The sequence below is a fragment of the Belonocnema kinseyi genome, chromosome 1, assembly GCF_010883055.1.
Source record: "Belonocnema kinseyi isolate 2016_QV_RU_SX_M_011 chromosome 1, B_treatae_v1, whole genome shotgun sequence".
Taxonomy (NCBI): Eukaryota; Metazoa; Arthropoda; class Insecta; order Hymenoptera; family Cynipidae; genus Belonocnema; species Belonocnema kinseyi.
Genome location: NC_046657.1, coordinates 91,402,790 through 91,426,547, shown reverse-complemented (window position 1 = coordinate 91,426,547; position 23,758 = coordinate 91,402,790). Strand labels below are relative to the sequence as shown.

The 23,758-nt window shown below is 35.8% G+C and overlaps 1 protein-coding gene across 2 annotated transcripts in view; it reads right to left on the bottom strand.

Annotated features, from left to right (window-relative positions):
* The window catches only part of LOC117171907 (beta-glucuronidase), a 131,855-nt gene that overhangs the window by 35,010 nt on the left and 73,087 nt on the right, over positions 1-23,758 (bottom strand). For both annotated transcript variants that reach the window (XM_033359561.1, XM_033359569.1), the window contains exons 2-4: positions 17,183-17,362; positions 7,406-7,504; positions 7,121-7,297 (exon numbers count right to left, since the gene is read on the bottom strand). In XM_033359561.1, the coding sequence (XP_033215452.1) occupies positions 7,121-7,297; positions 7,406-7,504; positions 17,183-17,347 (441 nt within the window). In that variant the 5' untranslated portion in view covers positions 17,348-17,362. The remainder of the gene's footprint in view (positions 1-7,120; positions 7,298-7,405; positions 7,505-17,182; positions 17,363-23,758) is intronic.

Sequence of the window (23,758 nt, the reverse complement as noted above, 5' to 3'; positions counted from 1 at the left end):
TTGCATCTAGGGAGAAAATGGTAGAAGCTCGAAAAATTTAGTCATCAAATTTAGATTAAGAGCGCAAAGCAGCAGAGAATATATAATTTTTCTTATTTTTTGCTTTATAAGTATGTATAACATGCGCAAGACCTTCAATTTCCCTATATTGATCCAAGCTAGGGGAAACGGTAAACACACTGGGGAATTTTCGTGTATGAATTTGGTATTTACGTGTCCCAACATATAAGAATATGATACCAGTACGTTTATTCTTCCGTTTAATGGTATTATAAAAATAATATCCAGAATATCGCTGGGTTTGCCCCTATTTTCTGCATCTAGGGGTAAACTGATACGTGTAGAAAAAATTCAAAAGCCAGATTTGGAATCAGCAGCTTAAAATCCATGAGAATAACCTAGTCACTTCTTTCGTGCTGACAAACTGTTTCTATGGCCTGTTTGACTAGAAAATCCCCTCGCTTTCCCCTATTTTTTGCATCTAGGGGAAAACTGAGCCTAGTCAGTTGTCTTGTACAGACAAATTTTTTGTATGGCTTGTGTGACTAGAGAATCCCTAGGTTTTTCCTTACTTTTTGCATCTAGGGAAAAACTGAGATGAGTAGGACCAATACTGAAACCATATTCGGATTCAGCGGCTCAAAATCCATTAAGGTAGCCTAGTCACTTGTCTCGTGCAAACAATTTTTTTTCTGGGCCAGTGTTATTATTTCTTTTTTCTTTAAAATATACATTATAAGATTTAATTGTTAATCTGAAGTCACATAACTAATGGTTTAAAATTATATCGTAAATAAATCTTTCGGAATTGGAGGTCAGTCGTGAAGTAAAATATAAGATTTCTTGTATGCAGACTACAAATTTCACACTACAAATTGCTGCAAAACGTTAACTCAAATAAATTATAAGCATAATTTTTATTTGAAGCATTAGAATGCGCTCCATAGGCTTAACATTTTTCAAAATGTAGGATTCTGTTAAAAAATATCACATTTTTTAGATTTAATTGATTACACAAGTATAGGCGTTCCACTTACATAGCCCCTTTTACGGAGTAGTTCAGCATGGTTTCGCAGACTTTGTTGCAAAAAGTGCGATAGCTCCGGGTTTCTCGCACCACAGAGCATGCAGCCGTGCCATGTAACCCCGTTCACACGCCACACTCGCATCGTAGCACTCTAGCAAGTCGTGATTCAGTTGCTCCGTCCACCCAAAGGTCGCGAGATCCCGCCGATCCATCGCATTGAATCCATTTTCATTGGCTCCCCCAGCTCTAGATTGGTCGGCATTGTTGGCCGACCCATTGTCGGGAGCACTGCGCGTTCTGTTGTTTCGAACCGCATTTACTACAACTATGTTTGGTGTTGTCATTGTTGTTCCCACGAGAAGCTAGGGAAAGGGGTCCGCCCATCCATGTAGAGCCCCGCATGCAAGGATAAGGCTGCGTACTCTGAGAGGTAGCCCGGTATCCCAGAGTCACCGTTCTAGACACCTCACTTAGGTGCCATTCAGCTTTCGGCAAGGTTTTCACACCTCCGCTTGGGGGCTAATTCCTTCAGGACCACCCCTGGACAATTGTCTGCGACTGCCTATTTATTTTTGTAACCATATTCAGCAGAAATCCTTGGTACAGGGACCCTCTATCCGCAACCCGAGGACGCGTTTGGTGGCTTTGTCATAGGCCCTTCGGTTTGATTCTAGAGGAATCAAAACCGAACCGAATGGCTGTCCGGCGGGGAATCGAACCCCGGTCTCCCGCGTGACAGGCGGGGATACTTACCACTATACTAATAATTTAGATACGTTTTAAATTTTATATATATATATATATATCATTTTATATCCTAACAATTTTTCATTATAAATAATATATATATTTTTTTTTTCTTGACGATGGTATGATTGTCATTTCTTTTGTGAAAGGTCTCGAGAGCGGATAGTAATTTTTTTTGGTAAGCTTAGGAAAAAAAAATTTTATCTGTTTCCTTCTGTATTAATAGTGTTGTATTTCTTATTCCCTTTTTATGTTTAGTTTCTTGTATTTATTTGTTTCATTTTGTTGTTTTGGTGAGAGTAGATTATGTCTCAATTGCAATCAATTGATTCGCAATGAGATAGAGGAGCTCCAACGTGACCCGAGCTGCTTAAGACTGAATGTTCTTACACAAACAGACAGGCAAACGTGCATGTTCTGTAATGCTGATGTTAATACTCCAAGGCTTTCAATTGAATGTAGAGTTAACGCTTTTATTGTCATGGACATTTTCATTCCAGAAGAAACAAGAGCATGCTTAAATCATTTGGATGAACATGGTTTCATCTTAGGCCCCTTGCTTCCTGGACTACAAGCGATTAATAGACCGTATAGGATTGCGGGACAGTAGTTACTTCTGTTTTTGCAGCAACTTCGTATTGAAGCAAATGTTCATGCGGTCGCGGGGTTTAATTATGAACTTTATAATCTACAACCAGAAATTCCCAAAGCGATTGCTATCATCGATGGAACTTATGCTTACATGCAGAAGAGCAGTAACTTTCGCGTACTTTGACAGTCATTTTGCAAACATAAATGACATCACTTGGTAAAACCTGCTCTCATTGTTGCACCAGACGGATAAATACTTGAAATACAAGGACCATATTTTTCTGACTCGCGCAACAATGACGCACAAATGCTCATTAACGAATTTGAAAGAGATGTGGAAGGTATGAGAGAATTTTTCGACATTGGTGATATTTTATAGAGGACCGTGGATATGGAGATGCCCAACCACTTTTAGAACGCTTAGGAATTGTGTCCAAGATACCACCATTTCTCCAACAAGGACAGAGTCAATTGGTAACGGAAGAAGCAAACGAAGCTCGGCTAATAACGGAATCTAGATGGATAGTGGAATCCAGAAATGGCCACATAAAGTCCATTTTCAAGTTCTTCGAGAAAACCATTCCGATGGCTCATGTACACAATCTAAGGGACTTCTTTCATATTGCTGGTGCTATAATTAATCGATACCATCCTATTATCGAGATGCAAGGCGCTACAGCAGAGATTGCAAGAGAATATATAGCGAGAGCTCGTGAGCCAAATATTGTGCAAGCGCGCGTAGAAGTGGACAATATGCGCTATGGAAATGAAAATTGGAATCGCCTGCATTAAATTCAAGTACCACAATTTCCTCGCCTTACATTGGAAGAAATACGCGACATAATAATTGGCGGGTATCAAGTTGAACTTGCCCCATCTTAAGTTCAAGGCAAGCTGCAACGAGAAGAAGATGAGGAGTTTCAACTAGATACGCGACTTAATGATCTTGATTTGATCAGAGTACGAGTATTTTCTCGTTTCCGAAATGCGTCAAGGTACCAGCTGTGGATAACGTTCAATGAGATCGATGACATAGGACCAGACAATAACGAAACGCTTCTCGGTTATTACTGCACATGTAAGTCAGGGGCCAGAACTCTTAGCACTTGCGCACATATTGCAAGCGTTTTATGGTTCCTGGGTTATGCACGTCACCAGCAACACGGAAAGTATCCTCAAACTTCCTTGCTAGAAAGGATTCTAGACGCTGCTAATAGAGGTGAACAAGCGAACCCGAATCAAGAGCTAGAAAAAGTTTATTATTTCGCAAAAAGTACTGGGATTGGTTTTATTCGTTGATCATTGGTGTTTAGCGTTCGGCCCTCTTGCGAAGGTTACACTGTTATTATCGGCATGTGCGCACTAGTTACTAATGTTACTTTGGGTACCATTGCTGCCTTTAAAGAAGTGATTAATTAGTCAAGTTAAAATCTTGGGCGCTTAGCATTTGATCGTTTTGAGAAGCGCGCTATATGGGTCAACGGTGTAGGCGAAACCTTAAAAATTACAAAGTTTCAGCTAAATCCATCGAAAGCCATTTTCCCATACATTTAGTGTGGGGTCCTTTACCCTTTAATAAAATAACCTCAAATTGGCGGATATCGCATCTAGGAAATCTATAATATCACATAACTTTAATTCATCATTTATTTTCAAACATTGATGTTTATTTTTGCTTACAGAATAGTCCTTTGGAATCTCAAAATCATCAAAAAATTGCAGTTCCAGTGCCAGAAGAAAACGATAGGAAAGAGGATGAAAATGCAAAAAAAAACAAGTTCTAGAACAGCGGAACAATCAGAAGATCAGCGGCGTGACAACATTCGTTCCGATTCGACAAGCGCATCAAATCTCAAACTTCCACTTGATACATTTTCGGCAAGTTGTAACGAATTTTTTTCTAAGTATTGCTTCCTACATTTTTTACATGTGTAATATAATTTATCTTGTTTTCGGGTATTCAATTCAGTGAGAGAAATATTAAGAAATAATCCGCAAGGATTACCTCTTATTTGTTTAGCTGAAAAAGTGTGCATGCATCCGAATAAACGATGCAGTTTTGTTAGGATTCTTGTGGGTGAACTTGTAGAACATCGGAAAACTTAGTATGTCTTGCAACTTATTTTTCGTTATTTAGTTTAAAAGTACTCCAAAAATAATCTTTATATTATTACTTTGTTACAGTTATTCACCAAATGAAGCAAAAACAGCACTGGCAGCTGCGATTATTCGAGATTTCCCAAAATTGGCGAATTTGAAGAACCCGGACTTGCATGGTTATGTATGTATGGCATTTCGCATTTTAATACATTTACTGGTTTATAATTAATTAAATGCAATGTTTATTGTATGTAGGAGCATTATTTTAACCCTAAGACAAGATCTGGATTTACAGAACATCGTCTATGGAATGTTCGCCGAAACTTGAATCCTTCTGAAAAAAGTACAAGGTATGTATTGGATAATCATAGCTTTCCTGACTTGTTTCAAAGTCATTGGAAGAAAATATATGTATTTATTAATCTGCAAACTCTCCTAATCTATTAAAATAATTCTGAATTATTTATTCCTTGCATGAATTATAGAAAAATAAAAGATCTACGAATAGAGATCCAGGAATTGAGGAAAATTCTCTGCAGGAAATGTCGGACAATTGTTTTGCCACTTTACTTTCCGTACAGGATCTGAGAGAAAAGGTTTTTTTTATAACAAATGTCGTCTCAAGCTTAACATTTATTTCGTATTTACGACTGCATACTTTTATATTATTTTTCAGAAACACTGTATGACCTTTACACTCCCATCTTCAAATCAAAAAGATCTTATAATGAAAGCTCTAGAGGATACACGGCCAAATAGAAGCGAATGGATTTTAAAGGTGAATCCTTCCCTTAATGAAATTTATGAGCAATATCCAAGACTCATTTATTACGGTGGTGAAATGGTAAAAAAATTATTTGCATTTTCTATTAAACTTTTTGTAAGAACATTCTAATCTAATTGTACATTCTCTACATAGATTGACATGGAATTCCGTAAAATTTATGGAAATGAATCCTCCAATTTCTTGGGAAAGTTTCCCGCATTTTACGTTCCACGGATTTTAACATATGCCGAGACTCGTTGTAGGAAAGCAGTAGAAGTTTTGGACAAGAGAAGGAGTGTAGATCGTAAGGATTGATTTACCTATAGTATAATTTCCCTCATACTGTATACGTTTAATACATTTTGGTACATTTTTCAGATAATTTGAAAGCTCTACTGGTTTTGCCTGAGATGCTGCCCACGACAAATTTCACAAAAAAAGGGAATCAAAGGGGTAAAGATTTAAACATTGATTAATGATTATAAATATTAAAGTTAAAAAAAAGATTTTAAATTTATTTTTACTTTTTGTTTACACAGGCCCGAGTTGAGGAAACTATTTTGAATGGAACATCAGGTTTTGAGATTCCCAAAAAAGATCTCATACGATTTGTCAAGGTAGGAATTTTATTTTAAAATGAAAAAGAAAAATATTGTTTAAATTTATAATTATTCACATCATTAAAACGTTTTTTTTATGTTTTCAGAGCGAAATAAACGTCGAGTAGTTCATTGAACAAGTTTCAAAGACAACTCAAGGCAGGATCTAGCCTTACATCTTATGTCTTCAATCGGAGGCTGGAGATAATTTTTTTTTTAATTGTCAACAGCCACAAAATTGAAATAGCCGACAATGGATCTCCACTAGCAGCGTTTGACATACTTTTTAAAATGCATTATGTATAAGGCATAAATGAATGATTTAAGCAATCGAATCGATTGATTTAAACAATTTAAATCATTCAAAATTACAGACAAAATCAGACAAATTTACATTCTAAATCAGTCAAAATTACAGACTAAATCAGTCAAATTTAGTCCAAATCAGTCAAAATGACTGTAAAAATCAGTCAAAATGACTGTAAAAATCAGTCAAAATGACTGATTGTGCCAGTCAATCAAAATGACTGATTCAAAAAGTCATTTTTTGACTGATTCGTCAGTCGTCGAATCCGCACTATTTGAATCAGTAAAAATTACCTGGCAACCAGTCATTTTTGACTGATACAAATTTAGAGTCTCTCTAAATACGAATCAGTGCAAATTTCACTGATTGAAATAGGAGTTAGACATCTCACTGATTAAACAGTGATTTCGGACTTATTTACTAATTAGTTCCGTAACATCAGAGTGAATCATGTGAAGCATAACCTCTAAATGTTTAAGTTAAGCGTTGTTGTCACTCTTTTACTCAAGTAGCGAGAAGAATTCCTTTATGAAATAATTTTTTTAATATTCGGGCTGTAAGTCTGCTGAATTAACTGTGGCAAAAATATACTCTTAACTCGTATAGGAAGTACTTATTAAACGGGTGTGTACACGACAGTACAATCTTGATTTTAAAGTAATGTGTAAGGTTGTTATTTATTTAAAAGTATCAAAACTTTTCACCTTTTTTAATATTTGATCATATTTATGGGTTTTAAGTTTTTGCTATGATTCTTTGATCGAATGTACTAAAATATTATTTTATTATGATTGCTAAATTGACATGGTACAGTGCTGCCAACCCTCAAAAGTGATTATTTTACTGAATTAATAAGTAAACTTTCACTGATTGTCAGTGACCCATTTCTAGCTATTTAAATCAGTGAAATTTCACTGATTCAGATTTAGAGAGCATGGAATTTGGTGCAGATATTTTATAAAATATTATGAGACTATACTCACCACTTGGGCGAGATAATTCACCGATCCAAATCTGACAAAAACACGTTGCTCACGCCAGGAAGCTGGTACAAAAAAGGTTCTTTCGTACCAAACAGCACCCACATGATCTCTAAGTTCTCGAGAAGTCGTGATATCGTTATAAGACGAAGGCACTGGCATTTGCATAACTTTACCAGCCTGAAAATATACAATTGTTTTTCATGTTTTTTTTTTCATTTCAATAAGAAAGACAATATGTGAATAATTTAATTTTAAAATTCAACGATTTTAAAGTCTATATCTTACTTTAGAAAGTTCATCAGCATACCAAGCTTCCTTATATCCCTTGAGTGCATGTCCTGCGGGTGACACTAAAAAGTCCCACATTCCATCCAATGATTTTACCTTTCAGGAAACACATACGTTAGTTTAGTTGCCGTTAAAGTTATGATTTCGAACAGTAAAACATCACTAATATACGCAGGACACAAAAATCCATTTACATCGTGTGAAATATGGCAGCTTAACCTCAAAAAAGACGACATCCCATGTCCATGTCGTTAAGGTGTCTTTACGATATCGTAAATAAGTCGTATGATCTGACGATGTCTTTACGACATCGCAAAGACACCGAAACGACATGGACATGGGATGTCGTAAAGTTGTCGTAAAGATGTAAAGATATCGTAAAGACGTCGCCAAATTTTCTGCCCACTGGGAAAATGACTAATTCACATAGTCGCAAACTGCTTCAGTTTTAAATTCCTTAATCTGCAAATAACAGATACGCAATTCATAGAGTCGTCTTTTCAATCGATTCTTTTTTCTTGGATAGTTTGAGAGAGTATAATATTCTCTCAAACTAGATGAATGATATTTTACTGGGTGAAATCAGAAGCAACTCAAATTGATAATGATGTAATCGCATTGTAACAGGTAGCAAGTTTAATTGACATGACTATGAGATCAAGATCTCGTAATTTATCAGATTGTAAAGTTGGTTATCAATTGCTAAAACCCAGTGCACTATTTTTATAGACTTAATACTTTAGTTTGGCAGGTACTTCAAATTCAAAAAAGAAATCTGACAAACACTACTATTTGTATCAAATTTTAATTTTATTTAAGACTTGCCCAATAGTCTTTTGACCATCTAGCTAAAGATTTTCAATTTGTAAAAATTCTTTTCAACATTTTGATGCTATCGTAGAGATTTATGTAAAAAGGGTATATAGCCGTGTAAGCTTGTCAAATCGCCCCTCGCTCGTTTCAGGCTGAAATCATGTGAAATGTGCATCCTAAGGTAGCAAACAAACTACAAAGAATTTTGAAGTTTAAATTGCATTTTTTTGGAAGTTATGGAGACGAAAATAAAAATAATAAAGTTGGTTTTCTCGAAAACAGTTTGAACGATTTTTATGAACAAAATATATGTTATGAACACCGGTAAGACAATTTAACGAACGAATTGAATACAATTTTATGACTTAAACAACAAGTGAAAAAGTTTTTGAAGTTTTTTAAGGTTATGTTTTTGACATGCGACAGCCATCTTTTCACAAAAAAATCTCAATATCTCAGTGAAGGCCATTGCCCGCAATACTCGATACCGTGCGTAATTCCAAGTTTCAGTGTATTTATTGTTTGTAGCAAATACAAGCCAGTAGTTCAATCATAGTACGTAAAGCCCGTTTTTTTGTTCAAATGGTTTATTGTGGGATCCTGATGAAAATTAAAAGTTTTCTAGAAATGACAATCATGAGTCCCGGAAATATTTTTAAAGAAAGTTCGAAAACTCGTGTTTGCATAGATTGGCCTACACCACTGTATTTTAGAGTAAAATTTTTTACAGCAAAATTAAACGAGAGGAAATTTGGGGGACAATTAAAACAAAAAATCCTTCTATCTACAATAGGTGCCTATTTATGATTCCATCCATATTTATGTTTCTATGATAGCATCCACCACAGTTGGTGGATGCTAAGCGGACATAAATGAGAGTTGTGAAGAGATATAAGCGCGAGAGGATATAAGTGAAAGAGGATATAACCGCGGTTCCACTGTACTTCAATTATTATGCTTTAACTTCCGTGTTACACAGCAGAGCCATGTAAAATTGTATATCAGTAAACTGCATTGAATTTGTGTTTGAAAATGACGTAAAATAGCAATAAAATGATTTTTTATACTCTTAATATCGTGATTTTACCTATTTAACAATAAATATTTTTATTTTGTTAAAAAATAAACTATTCAAATACCTTTTACTGATATAATTGAATATTTATATGATTCGAGCGAAAAAATCATCAAAAATATCAACAAAACGAAATAAAACATTTTTGTTTTCCGTTTTTGGCCGCCATTTAGTTTGAAAAAATCGTAGATAAAAAAACTCAACAGATTTGAAAAGTTCAGACATTTTGTGTACTTTTGTGCACATTTGCGACCGTAAAAAATCCTTCCTCCTCTATTTTTTGATTGAAAAAAATTGTTTAAAAAAAGGCATTTTTTGAATTTGTTAATTATTAATGGAAAATCAATGTTTTTCGTTTTGTAAACCATTGCATCGTGTAGAGCATACCCGAAAATAGTAACTTTGACCCTTTCCATTCCGTGGGCTCTGTAAGTATTGGAAAGTTTACTACCTCATTTGAGTATTTTGGTGACGTAGATACAATTGAAGTCCATTTTCAAGTACACTTGTATACTCTGTTCCCTGAGAGAAGATCCTCTAGACGCGCATATGGGTTGGCGTTTCTGTACTCTGTTCCCTGAGAGAAGATCCTCAAGAAAGACCAATTTTGGTTTTCTTCGCGCAGCCCATTGTTTAATTTGTCAAGAAGAAGGGATTTTTTGAGATGTTTTAGCCAATCTGAGTGAACCTCTTCGAATTCATCAGTAACTATTTTCTTTGATTGATTTACGACCACTGGCTTTATGTTTTCTACTACTTGTCTGTTTGCTCACCAAACTCAGTGTGGATAAGGTTACTCCAGCAGGGGTCTTTGGTCTTTGCAATTAGCGATTTGAAAATATCATAAACCACATCTACGAATTTTTCCGATTCCAATGATACATTATTTGCCTAGGAAATTTGAAAATTTGAAGAAGTTTAATCGCAGAAACTTTAGCTCAATATTCAATTTGATATTGCTTACTTCCCCAATTTTCAAACTTTATAGATAAATTACATATCGTTGGAATCAGAATAATTCGAAAATTCTGAATATATTACTTTTAAGTCGGGGATTGCAGAGTTATTAATTGATAAATTTTAACATTTTAATTACAAAAAAAGAGAGACTGAGTCAAAAACTCAAGTGGCTACCGTAGACCCCTGTAACTCGAGCCCTACGCGTGGTGAGGTCCTTTTATTATATAGCTAACATCTCGTAAAAGTCATTTAGACTATTTTAGAAAGAAACTCAACGAAAGTAATAAATATTAAATTAAGATCAAGGGACCAATGAGAAGAGAACTTAATCAACTGCGTGTGAAAAAAACGGGTAAGGACACTCCTCTATCCATAAACGCCAACTCATATGCGCGCCTAGAGGATCTTCTCTCAGGGAACAGAATAAAGGGGTATAACTTTTCTCGGTTGGATTAGGATAAACGGAACTATTAAGAGTGTTATTATTAAGAACATGATCTGTAAATTCTTCAACCATTGTTTAAATAATACGCTTCAAAATACTAACGGTATGCCTATTTTATGTATTCACTTTGTGATAATTACTTCCAGAATATCTGTTGTCGAAATGGAATGAAGAAAGAAATATATAAATTAACTGGTTTTACATAGACAAATTAATCATCGCAGGGGAAACAATTATTGTTAACTGGTCATAATAAAAGAATATGAAAACAAATTCATTGTGCAATTATGTAATTGATGAAAAAAGTAATTAAATAATGACTAATTGATTTTCTGATAAATTATAAGTATGAGAAGATAGTCTGCATCGTAGAAACTTGAAAATTTTGTTCTGTGGCACCACTTACGTAGGTTCAGCCAGAAGCAAAGTGTTTTAAAGAAACTAAACACAAGAAATTTTCCCTAAAAAATAGGTAAAAAGTGGTCAATTCCGGGGTCAATGAAGAATTATAACTCAGCACCTATTGGGGATAGTAGGATTTTTCCATTCAACTTTTTCAACATTTCCACTAGTTTTATTTTACTTTTAAACATTTTGCTCTTGAACACTCGAAACTTGACTCAGGGCACCTTAATAAAATGTTTTAGCAAAAAACGCGCATAACCTGCTGGATACGGTGAAAAGACCTTTTTTCGCAGGAGATGTATGGGCGAAACTACGACCAATGAACAAACATTAAATTGTTATAACTGTGGCATCATGAGCGGTTTTCACTTGTTTCACAATGCAGTTGTCATTTGTTTCCGGCTGTTTGTGTGTTAATAATAATAACATGACTGACCTACTAACATGTATTTGCCACAAACAATGAATGCACTGGAACTTGAAATTACGCACGGTTTCGAGCATTGCTTGCAGTGGCCTCTACAGTCCCTGTGAATACGTTCTGTAAATATTACGTAACCAAGAGATCACATTTATACATAACCCTGTTACAACTGTGTAGCATAACCATTACAAAACATAAAGGTTACACTGTTCTGGAACGGTGTTGCTGAAAGTATACATAATTGTTCTGAAATTATATGATGTGACTAATATATCACAGAGTGATAGAATTGCTACGCCACTAGAATGTAACACGTAGTACAGAAATGAAACATAAAGTCCATGCTGTTCTGTAACGGTGTTACTGTAAGAATATGTGATAGTTCTAGAGTTCCGTAATGTAACTGGTATATTACAGAGTGACATGACTGTTAGGACTGGCACCCTGTTTTGTAGCGCTATTACCGTAAGGATACGTAACAGATCTGGAATTCTGTATTGTAACTACACTGTTAAAAATGTTTGGGTTTCTACAGCACTTCTACAACACTTCTACAATACAGGCGTAAGGTAAAATTGGATTTTACGGAATTAATGGAGACCAAGGAATTCATCGAACTCAAGGAGTTCATCGAATTCGAGGATTCATCGATTTTAAGGAATTCTTCGAATTCACTAAATTTATGCAATTCGCGACATTTATGGAATTGATGGAATTTGCTGAATGTATGGAATTTACGGAATTCAAGAAATTCGCGGAGGTCGTGAAATTCACGGAATTAATGGAATTCGCGGGATTCATGGAATGCGTGAAATTGACGGAAGTCACCGAAATCGCGGAATTTTAAGAATTCGCGGACATCATGCAATTAATAGATTATGGGACTCACGGAATTCAATGAATTCAAGGAATTTATGGACTACAAATAATTCATAAGGATTTCAGGGATTTACGGAATACAAATAAGTGCGTTAATTAAATACTATGAATTTCTTGAATTTCGAGAATTCCGTAGGTTCCACGAAGTCCTTGAATTTCATGAATTAGTTGAATACCGTGAATTTCTCGAATTTCGTAAATTCCATGAATTCTGTGAATTCTGCAAATTCCATGAATTTGATGAATTACTTGAATTCCGCAAGTTCTCTAAATCCGTGAATTCCGGGTGTACCGTGGCTTACTCTAAACAAATCGAAATCGAGGTTCTTACAACTTTCGATAGTTTTTGGGTTGTTCTTTATAATGAAACCATCGAAACAAATTTCCGAGCGTTATTATTGCCAATAATTGAATGGCTGGTGTCCAAAACTGGATAACCCTTCAAATTTTCGAAGTGCACTTTTTCACTTTTTTAAATTCTCTGACAAAAGCCTTGTCTATAACCTTTGAAAGAAATCCAAAATTCATTTGAGTTTTTTCATAATAAATTATCAAAACTAGCGATTGTAGTAACCCCGGGTATACCCAGCGGTCAAAAGAGGGTAACCCCTCATTGACTCTTGTGGAAGCTCTGGATTTTTTTATACCATTCCGAGCTTCTAAAACTAAAAAGTGCATCTGTTTTCCATGTGACTATTTCAGGCTGTAAGTTACTGGTACCTGGACGTATACAAGGATCTGTATCTCGGAAACGTATCGCTTTTCACGTTTTCAGCTGCGTGAAAACAATTATTCAGTCAGGTGAGTACCGCTCAATTTCTCAGTTTCTACATATATTTAATAGCTAGTTTTTGTTCCTTGGAAGGAAGTTGGGTGTTCAGCACAGTTTTCTAAACATTTTGGTAAAATTTGTACCCTTTTACCGTTAAAATTGGCTGAGCAAAATGCGATCGCGTGAAAATCACCCCGACCCACGTCGAAATCATGAGAAGCACGAGAAACCGAAAGGCAAACGCTTGCGTGCTAAAGACAAACCCAAATCCATGATATATTTTATCAATCTGTTTTTGTATTTGTATTTTGTTATAAAAAGGTTGTAATATCGCCTGATAGTTTTCAAAAATGTTTCCTAATCTGATTGGTTTACATATATTTAGAAAATAAAAGTAACATTACTTCTCAATACTTTTCATTTATATTATTCTATTTTGAAAATTAATCACAGTTTCTCAAATTTATTTCAAATAACCTTTACTTCTTCATGATTCAAAGATTTCTCATACTCATTTTTGCAGTTTGCATACATTGAAATGATGAAATTCTTAAACAGAAAATATAAATATATTATATTTCACGATTAAATGCCATGGTAATATTATACTACTTTTCGTGTCAAATAACACAATTTTTTTATTTAAAAAAAATGACATCAACAATCGTAATATAAATTTATTGTGTGTTTATGCGCGAGTTTTTAATATGAAATGATTCGAACGATAAATAATCTTAGTCATTCTGAAATTAATATGAAAGTAAAGGACGCTTGATATGTGGATTATCTCTTTTAGGTCGCCAGCTACCCTTGGGGTTACCCCACCGAGCTACGAACATGCTTATAAAATCCACAGTTTTGTAAATAATGAACTCAAATTTCTAGACAGTGTGTGTAGAGTGACAACCTAACATAAAATGGATTATTCTTGTTTAAAGTATAAAAATGGCAAAATACGAACGTTTTTCCTGCCTCCTGTAAAAATATAAAAATATGGGTTACCCCTTTTTGGACGCCAGCAATTCAATTGAGTCATTTGATACCCAAGAAATCCAGCTTTCAGTCGAGAGCTCGAGATCCTGTGAAACGCCTCCCACCACTTACCACTGCATCTCCGCATCTCATCTATACTCCGTCCGCGAAACGCGGCAGCGGCGCCGCTATATGTATAAGAAGGTTAGTGTTAAGTGGAGAGGGAAGGTTTCATGACCTTCCCTCTCTCCTAAAAGTCGCGCCTGTCCGGTAGACTTCGACCGCACGCCCTGGAAAATCTCACTTTTCAGAGTAAACCGCCTTTCTTCGGCGCAGGTCACATATATTAAAAAAATTGTTGGCTTCATCAGAAAATGTCTTTTTTTGTCTAGACTAAATATCCTGAGAAATTATTTGCATTTTTTTTTAATTTTTCGCTTTAACAGGTGTCGAGATATCGAACCACAAGTATGGTACAGAAGTGTAACTGGCTACTGGACTTGAATTGTAAAATTCCAATTCATGTAAGGTACCATACCAATGGCAGTACAGTAGGATTCGTCGGATCTGGACGAACCGGGTCTCAACTTTCGATCATGCAGGTCACAGAAACACAACTAGCTACATCTCCGGGTAGTGACGTGTCTTAAAATGTACAAGGCCCTAACATTTCAGCGGCCGTTACAATCCGGTCAATTTTCATGCATACAGCACTGACTTTCGTCGCGTGGAAGATGCTGCGTTTTTATGCGCGTGCGCTGACCAATCACGATCAGTGGAGAACTTTACGAGTGGGGACTACATCCCTCCGAGGATTTTGATGCGGCGAGTTCCGATGCAACAGGTCGTACTGTATTTGGAAACTACGCACCATGTATTGTAGCGTTACCTTACGTTTTGGAAATAAACTTCCATCACATGTGGTGAAAGTTTCTAACACAATTTTTTAACAGTTTATTATATCACAGGATGATATAATCGATCCGTCACTAGAATTTCATACGTGTTACAGGAATGTAACATAAAGGGTACACTGTTCTGTCACGCTGTTACTGTAAGTATACGTAACAGTTTAGGAATTCCGTAATGTAATTGATATACCAGAGAGTGATATAAATTTTACTTCACTAGAATTTCACACGTGTTACAGAAATTAAACATAAAGTACACACTGCTTTTTAACGCTGTTACTGTAAGGATACGTAACAGTTTTGAAATTATGCAAGCGGATGGATAGCGCAATTGACCAATCCATTGGCTAGGTACATACGGGTTAGATAGTTTACGTAGGCTTCGAATCTCCAGCGAGTATAACTTTAAAGCGAGTTTGAGCGTGCGATTATATGTGTAGGGAACCGTGCTTGAAATGATGTTATTTAAAATAAGCACTAAGGGTAGCAATAAAACAAAAAACCTTCTTTTGTCACATGTCCTTGACTACGCTGTTACGGCATTGTTACAATCCGTGAAAAAACATTGTAGCGCCGTTATGGAATTGTTACGGATCGATACTGAACAAATTTATATCGTTACACTGTTACGTTTTGGTTACGGCACTGTTACAAAACAATTTTACTCTGTAACACTGTTTCTAAATTGTTATAAAATATTTTCTTTTTATATATAATGCTGTTACAAAACTGTTATGGATCTGAGAAAACTTGTTTCTGTAACGTTGTTACAGAAAATGTTCTTTTCGATTTTATACCTATTTCTTAACTGTTATTAATCTGTGTCCGCTGGGACAGTTGACGCAAACTGATGTAAGTAATGTGCTGAAAGCGTTAGTTTTATCTGGGTTTTATTTAAATACGGGAGGTAAATGATATAATTGGTCTTTGGTACTACACTCATTAAAATACGAGTTTAATGTTGTAGAACGGGTTCTCAGTGTACTAAACTGTTTAAAATTTATTTCGGAATTTTACGAAACTTGTAGTGGAAGTTTTTTGCAGTTACATGTTTCGTAAAATTACGAAACGGTTAGTTATTTTCAGTAGTGCTAACGGCATCATCTTTCAGTTACATGTTTGGTAAAAATCCGAAATTTTGTTCATATTTATCTGTAACAGTAACGTAAAATTCCAGAATTAATACATTTTTTCAGTTAAGTACAATTTTAATACATATACATTGTTTATGCATTAAAATTTTAATTAACCGAAACAAATATATTACTCTTGGAATCTTACGTTACCACTAGTGAAATCAGCTGCGTTGTATATCTGGTCAAGAAGGGTCGCTCGTCAGTTCCTACTTACGCGTTCCTTATTTTCTCATAAAAACAATCAATGTTCACTTCAATGTTTAGGATGCCAGGTGAGTGCGAATTCCTGACACGAGAATCACTAACGATGAGAAAACCAGAGATTTTGCGCTTAAAAGTTACTTGCGAAGGGAATTAACGTATAGAAATAACTTTAACTGCGCCTTAGGCGAAAACGGCGCGGCGTCCTTCCGAATAGTACCGTAATTCGTAATTTGCTCCTAAACATCATAAATTTGCGTAAAATTAGTAAATTTACGACAATTTTATCGTGATCCCGAATTCAGTAACAATCATTTCGAAAACTCCGTTACTTTTGCGTCTAAAATATTTCGTAACTTTCCGAACATTTTTAACAGGGTAAATCATATCGTAATGCATTTGTCATGTTAGGTTTTCATACGGTTATCCTGAATTTTTTTTAAATTGCCTTATAGGTCTTCCTAACATATATTTTGTTCATACAAATCGGTTAAGCGGTTTTCAAAAAACAAAATGCTTTTATTTTTATTTCCCCCTCCATAACATCAAAGCAAATGCAATCTCAAGGATAAAATTCTATGTAGTTTTTTGGTATCTTAAGATGAACATTCGGCATAAATTTCAGCCTGAAAAATTGAACTTTATATGAGAATTTTTTTAAATATCTACGGAAAGAAATCGTTTTAAAGAAAACAGGTACATATTATTAGCATCTAGAGGCTTAAATTCAATTTTATAGTATTTTATTTTGTCAAGGTTAATAATTTCAAGAACAAAAAACCTCTCGAGATTCGCTTTCTCTTGGGTACAGTAGACCAGGAAGCAAAGTTGGCGATGGGTCTTCTACTGCAGAGTTGATTTCCGAAGAACCTCCAGAAATATCTGGATCGGGACTTGCATCCGCCATCAGCACAATGCTGACAGCAGCCAATAAGGTTAAGGACATTCCTTTGGATTCTTTCTGAAAATATAAAATTCTTATTAGCTATTTAATTACTTCAAAAGTATAATTTTTCCAAAGCTCCTATTAAGTTTTTACGAGGTGGAAATTACAGTAGTTTGACTGAGTAGACCATCGGCGCAGTATTGACCCAGTACTGTCCACCCGTAAAGATAGCTAACAGTTTGCCCAGTGCCGATTTAAGGCCGCCTATACGACCAAGACATTACTATGCCAGCGGTACGAAACTAGATGTTTTTAAAAAAAGGTTTAGAAGTGTTGTTGAGGTAAGGTACAAGACACCCGCTCCCACTTATAATTTATGCATTTGTTAGCCTACTACATTGCACCGCTAATTGACTCATATGCGTAATTAATATAAAAAAACCGCCACCCTAAGAGTTATAACAAGCGTTACGTGGAAGAAGAGGCCTCCCCATTAACAAAAATTGTAATTTGAAAAAATTGTAATGACTTCGAAGAACTCTAAAGACGCCGGTATGCGTCATTAACCCACCTTGCCACAATGGCAAACGAGTGATAAGCGACAAGTGGATGGCACGGGCGTAATTTTTCTAAAGTAATATAATTTTGACATTCTGATTCTAATGAGAAGGTTTTGGTTTGAGGTAAAATTTGACATCGACAGTAGTAGTATTTTTTTCCGAGCAAGTAGAAATTCATTGACTCATCCCTGGTGGACCGAATGAACGAGAATCATACGTTACAGCGTAACCTTATAGTATCCACATACACGGAAAAAAATCTTTAACGGGCCTCGTAGCAGAAACCACGTTTCAGCGCCTCGAAGCCATCGCCGCTTCGGACAGCGACGCACACGGTTTCGCACTAACGTTGTGTGGGATGGCATTACGCCGCATTACGTCTCAGCTCTAAACCGTATGCGTCGCTGTCCGAAGCGGCGATGGTTTTGAGGCGCTGAAACTATTGGTGCTCATTTGCTTGACGGCGGGTGTTGCATGCGTTTGACTGTCTGCATTATAGCATACGAATCCGCGACCGTTTTCGTTTGTCATTGATACGGCTACGACCCAACAAACCACATCAGTGTCGTGGTTTGTGTAACGAGGCCCGTAAAAAATTTTCTTCCGTGTAGTATCCTTTCCGTTTCATGCAACACAAACTCAAAAAGCAGTAACATGAACCTTCCATTTTTTTGCAATTCGGATTCTGCGTAAGTTTTTCGTCGGAAGGGTATGAAATAACTTCATTGGTTTTTTTCTTCAGCGTTAAAAAATAATACAAAAATACAATATTTGGCATTAACATAGGCTGAAGAAGACTTCAAGCGCATCTTCTTTCAGTAACAGCATACTACTTAATCGACTATGGATGCGCTTGAAGTCGCCTTTAGCAGGAGTTATGACGTTAAAAAAAATGCGTACAGCTGCAAAAAAGCTATTGCAATCACTTCGGGATCTTCTAAAGAAAAATTTAACGTAGAAACAGAATTTCAACAGGTTAAATAACCATCTTTCTGTTTTTTAATGATTTTATTGCTAAATATGGAAAGAATACTATGCAGAGAATATAAGGGTACGATGTAGCGTGTCCTTTCGGTAATACTAGAGCCTCCATGCTGGAGTGTATTTCACCTGGACAAAGTTTTGGGTAGACGGTTAAAAGCCTTGTCGATGCGGCGCTCCATTGGCCACATACAAAAAATTGCTACACAGGTTATAAATCACTAAAATAATGATTAATTATATATTTGTCATGGCGTGGAGAGCAGTGAGAGCATTTTTTTTAAACACACAACATCAATTTTCTAGAAGCTGAATATTAATTTAACCAAATCTTCTAGAAGAATTGAGAGAAATCTTTTTTTTTAATCATAGCGCTGACGTTATCATAACACTTCATCCCTTTCATGCATTTAAAAAAGGGCTGTCGATGTCTTCAATAAATTAATTAATTTTTATTTCATCGCGATTGATTAAAAGAGTCAATAGAAATACTAAATAAATACATTTATTGGCAGTTCTCTAAAAATTAAATACTTCATTTTGACAAAATGTTATGAATGTTATAAAAATTAAAATAATGTTCTTTTATTGATCTTATACAAATAACATTACTGAATTTGCAGGAGAAAACGTTAGTCTTTTTGTAAAATTTATGAGAGATGTAGGGTTACGATAACGTCAGTACTGTTTTCGATTATTTTTAAAAAAGTTGCAACAATATTTTTATGAATTAAAATATATATTCAACAGAGTTGCTCATTCAAGTCTAAAAAAATGCAGTTTCTGCTCTCCACGACATAAAAAAACATGCTTATTTATTATTTTTAGTGGTTTATGACATTTGTGACTGTTTTTAACACTAATAAGGTTGCGTGCGGCCTAGCTAGGGACATCGATGACACAAAGTTTGTTTGACTGTGTAGAGAACATAGCGCCTCAGCGACAGGGCTTCAGCTCACGTTTGTCGCGGTAAAATACATCTCAGCTTGCAGGGCCTCGTTAGGGCTTAATACCTTCTTGCCAACCCTTTTCCCTGGAATTCGCTTGCGCATTAATTCAGGAACATGCTTGTAAGACTTCTACTCCGTGCCTTGACGTCCTGTTGTATATGCTAACCTGGTTTTTATCATCTTTCCACCCCAAACATGATGTACGCTTCGTTCTCAGTAACAAGACAATATCGCCCAACGGACTGGTTGGCTTTCGACATCATATTGGGATTTACAGATTAACGCTTTCCATTCTAGGGCTTCCTAAGTGGAGTTGCCTCTCTAAATGACAAGCAACTCATCTCCCCTGAAAGATTGTCGATTCGGGGCCAGACTGGGTCGACTCCCATGGGCGCGTTTGACCACTTATAGCGACACTAGCGCAGTCTACAAAGAGGGGGCAGACTAAAGCGTATCCATGAGTTCTAGCACGCAAACGTGTATACTATTTGAATGTGTTGCATGAATTAAAATTAAAGAAAAAGAACAAATTAATTCAAAATTATACAAATTTAAGACCAAAAATGTGTAAATGCTGTTTCCTGTACCATTTTTCGGCATAAATTTGTACAATTTTGCAATAATTCTCCAACAAATGAAGAATTACATAATACATGAAATGCAACTTTTTTTCTTAAACTAGAACACTAGAATGGCGGCGCCAAGATATTTTAAGAAAATATTACCCCCACTTATGCCCCTACAGTAGAGCCATCTACAAGGAGGTGGATAACTACAAAAGTATCTGTGATCACACTCGCCCTTGGGAGTCGACCAAATCTGTTCGGGGCTCCCCCTTCTTTGCTGCTCAGAGGTAACACTGCAGCGTGCGGGCACACTCGGCAGCTCTGTGCCCGTATTTGCTGTACCATCAACAGGCTCTAGTCCGGTTAGGACCCTTGAAGTTCACGGTCATGTGCAGCAGCGTAGCCAGGATTTTTTTCGAGGCGGGGGAAGGGGCTTCGTTTTTTCCGGAGGAGGCTTCGGGTTTATGTATCGGCAAAGAGTGAGGCAAAAGGGAATTAAATAATTTAAAAACTTAGTTCCGGGGGGGAGCCCCCCAGCTCTCCCCTGGCTACGCCACTGGTCATGTGGCTGCAGCTCTGACAGCGGTAGCATCTTTGGACATAAAAATTTCTGGTTTTCCTTACACCCCTAATTTTTACATCAAGGGTGTCAGGTCTTACTTTACTTTGGAGATAATTTAGGACTTCAGCGTATCTCAAACCTATTTCTCTATCTAGGAGCAAAATATTCCTCGGCTACTTCATCTGTTTCGGCCCACTTGCTGGTAATCTCTCCACGCCCTTGGCTCTTCCGTGCCATCTTCACTCTTCATCAAACATTTCTACCAGACATACTGTCAAAACTGTTCTACAAGTACCATATGACGTTCTACACCCCCGTCGATACCTTCCCGAATTAAAAGGAACGTATTTTTCTTCGCTCCAGAGAAGACCTGCATCTTCTTACAAACGTCATTCAGCTCTAATAACTTCCCGTTGTGAAAGTGAACTTACAGTTGGAACGGTTCTTTAGTCGCCCGCGTGTAAGAAATATCAATTAAACTCCTTTTAAGCTTCAATTAAACATCCAATTAGCTCTTATGTGCCACAAAAATTTTGCTGTGTACCTGAACAATTTCCCTCGATATGGAGGGCATAACACTGTGCTAACTATTCGAGATATCGATTCATAAAATCCATCTGGAAATCGCACTAAAGTTTCATCGTTACGGATATCATAACTACCCAATATTCGATAGCGAATGAGTCTCTAATTGTGCTTAAAGATTAATTTTTTTATAACACGGTCGAGTCTAAACATATAAATCTGCCAAAGGAAAAGAGGAGCTGGAAAAGAGAAGGAGGTGTGGCTTGTCTTCGGACATATCGACACTATAAATTTTTTTAATGTTAGAAATAAACAAAATGTACCGATCTCAGTAATGCCGAAGACCTCGAGTTCATTAGCCTGAGCTATTGAGCATACGTTCGGCAAAGCTGTTATCAGTGTTATCAAAAGTTACTAATAACTTTTATATAAATTTATATGAATTCCCGGAAAGTACCATAAGATTTTTTAATTTTCTTTACGTTTCTCTAAATTAGATCTTATAAATTATGATAATTTATATAAATTTATGGCAGTTTATACAAATTACCAAAATATTGGTAATTTATGGAAATTTGGTAAATTAACGGGTTAACATTTAATGCTCTAGAAAATAGTTAATAAAATGTGGTAATTATCCATTTTCACTTTATTTAGGTTCGTACATTATTGAATATTATGAATAATTTCAATAATTTCAATATTTCTAACAAGTTGTATTTCGTTGGCCTTTTTCCGTATGGAGGGGCAAGGCCAACTATGGTGTTTTTTATGAAATAGAAATATCTTAAGATGCAAAATATTTATTGGTGGGATTCCTTAGTATTTCAGGCATTGAAAAAGTTATTTTTTATCATATGTAGCAAGAAATAAAAGGTCTTGTTTTGAAAATGGTGATACCTCTCATGAATTCTTATTCGTTGACATTCTACTCTAGGTGCAGAAAACACAGGCAGGTATTTGCAAAATAAATGAGAATATCTGCTTTACTGACCGTTGAGAAAAATAATGATTTAATGATCTAAATTTAAAATAGTGAAAATTTCACTAATTGAATTAGTGATTGAATGATTCACTTGTTAAATAGTGATTTTTTGGCTTTTCACTATTTAATTAGTGGTCTTCTACCGTAAAAACAGTGATAATTTCATTATTTCTAATTAGACGATTTTATTTCACTATTATTTAGTAGTTTAATTCACTATTTAATAAGTGAAGTCGAGATCGAAGCCGTGATCACGTGATCGTGACTAATGGTGGACTCGCGCCAACCCGCGCTCACGTCTCGGTTGCATCGTTTATATTGGCCAGCTTGCATCATTTTTCTTTCTACTAGCTTATTGAAATTTCACTAATTGATTTAGTAAAATATTTTCACTAATTGAATTAGTAGTTTTTTACTAATTCGTAGTGACCTACTTCTCGCTAAATCAATTAGTGAAATTTCACTATCAAATGGTGAAATTTCACTAATTCAGATTTAGAGAGCAAGAACGCGATGTGGCTGATACAGAAACGGCTAAAGACCGAAATAAACGCCCAGAGCGCGTTTTAGTCTATTCTTCAAGGCAATCGAACTGTATAAGTCGCACAGTGGGAAAAATACTTCTTTGCGAAAAAATCCACCGACTTTTTAAATCTCAACGGATGAAAGTATATCTTTTGAAATACTTAAGAACGGATGGTAAGGAGCATTATGTTAAAATAAATGAACGAAGTCTTCATTTATTGGCTAAACGTATTAATTATATTTGTTTTTACGTGAACTATTTGAATGGCATTTTGAATTACACTTAAAGTAGTTAAACCGACGTTTAAACTTTTCACCTACACAGTACTTCTTCCCGTGAGGAAATAACCCCATTTGGCCCTATTACAAGTCGGGCACTAATCAGGGGCTAGTCGGGTTATTAATTTTGACAAAGTACCCAGTCGGGGACTAATCGTGGACTAGTTGGGCTTTTTGTTGCCAAAATTTCAGTCGGGGCCTGGTCGGTGGTTGCTCAAGGGCTAGTCGGGTCTTTTTGTTCAAAATTTCCGTGCGGGTAATCTTTAGGCTCTGGTCGGGAGCTGGTGGGGCTCTGGTCGGGTTATTCTTATGTTTGAGTTTTCGGCGAGATTTTATCAAATGAGATAATATCTAAAAAGCGTAATGATTTTTTAATTCTAAAACACTAAGAATACGAGGGTAGTTCAATAAGTCCTTAGAATGAAGTACAAAAACAATTTTTTTTGGGTAAATTTTTTTTTATTTTTCAACATAATCTCGTTGGAGCTCTATACACTTGGTCAATCGCTTTTCAAGTTTTTTTAATCCTTCAGAAAAG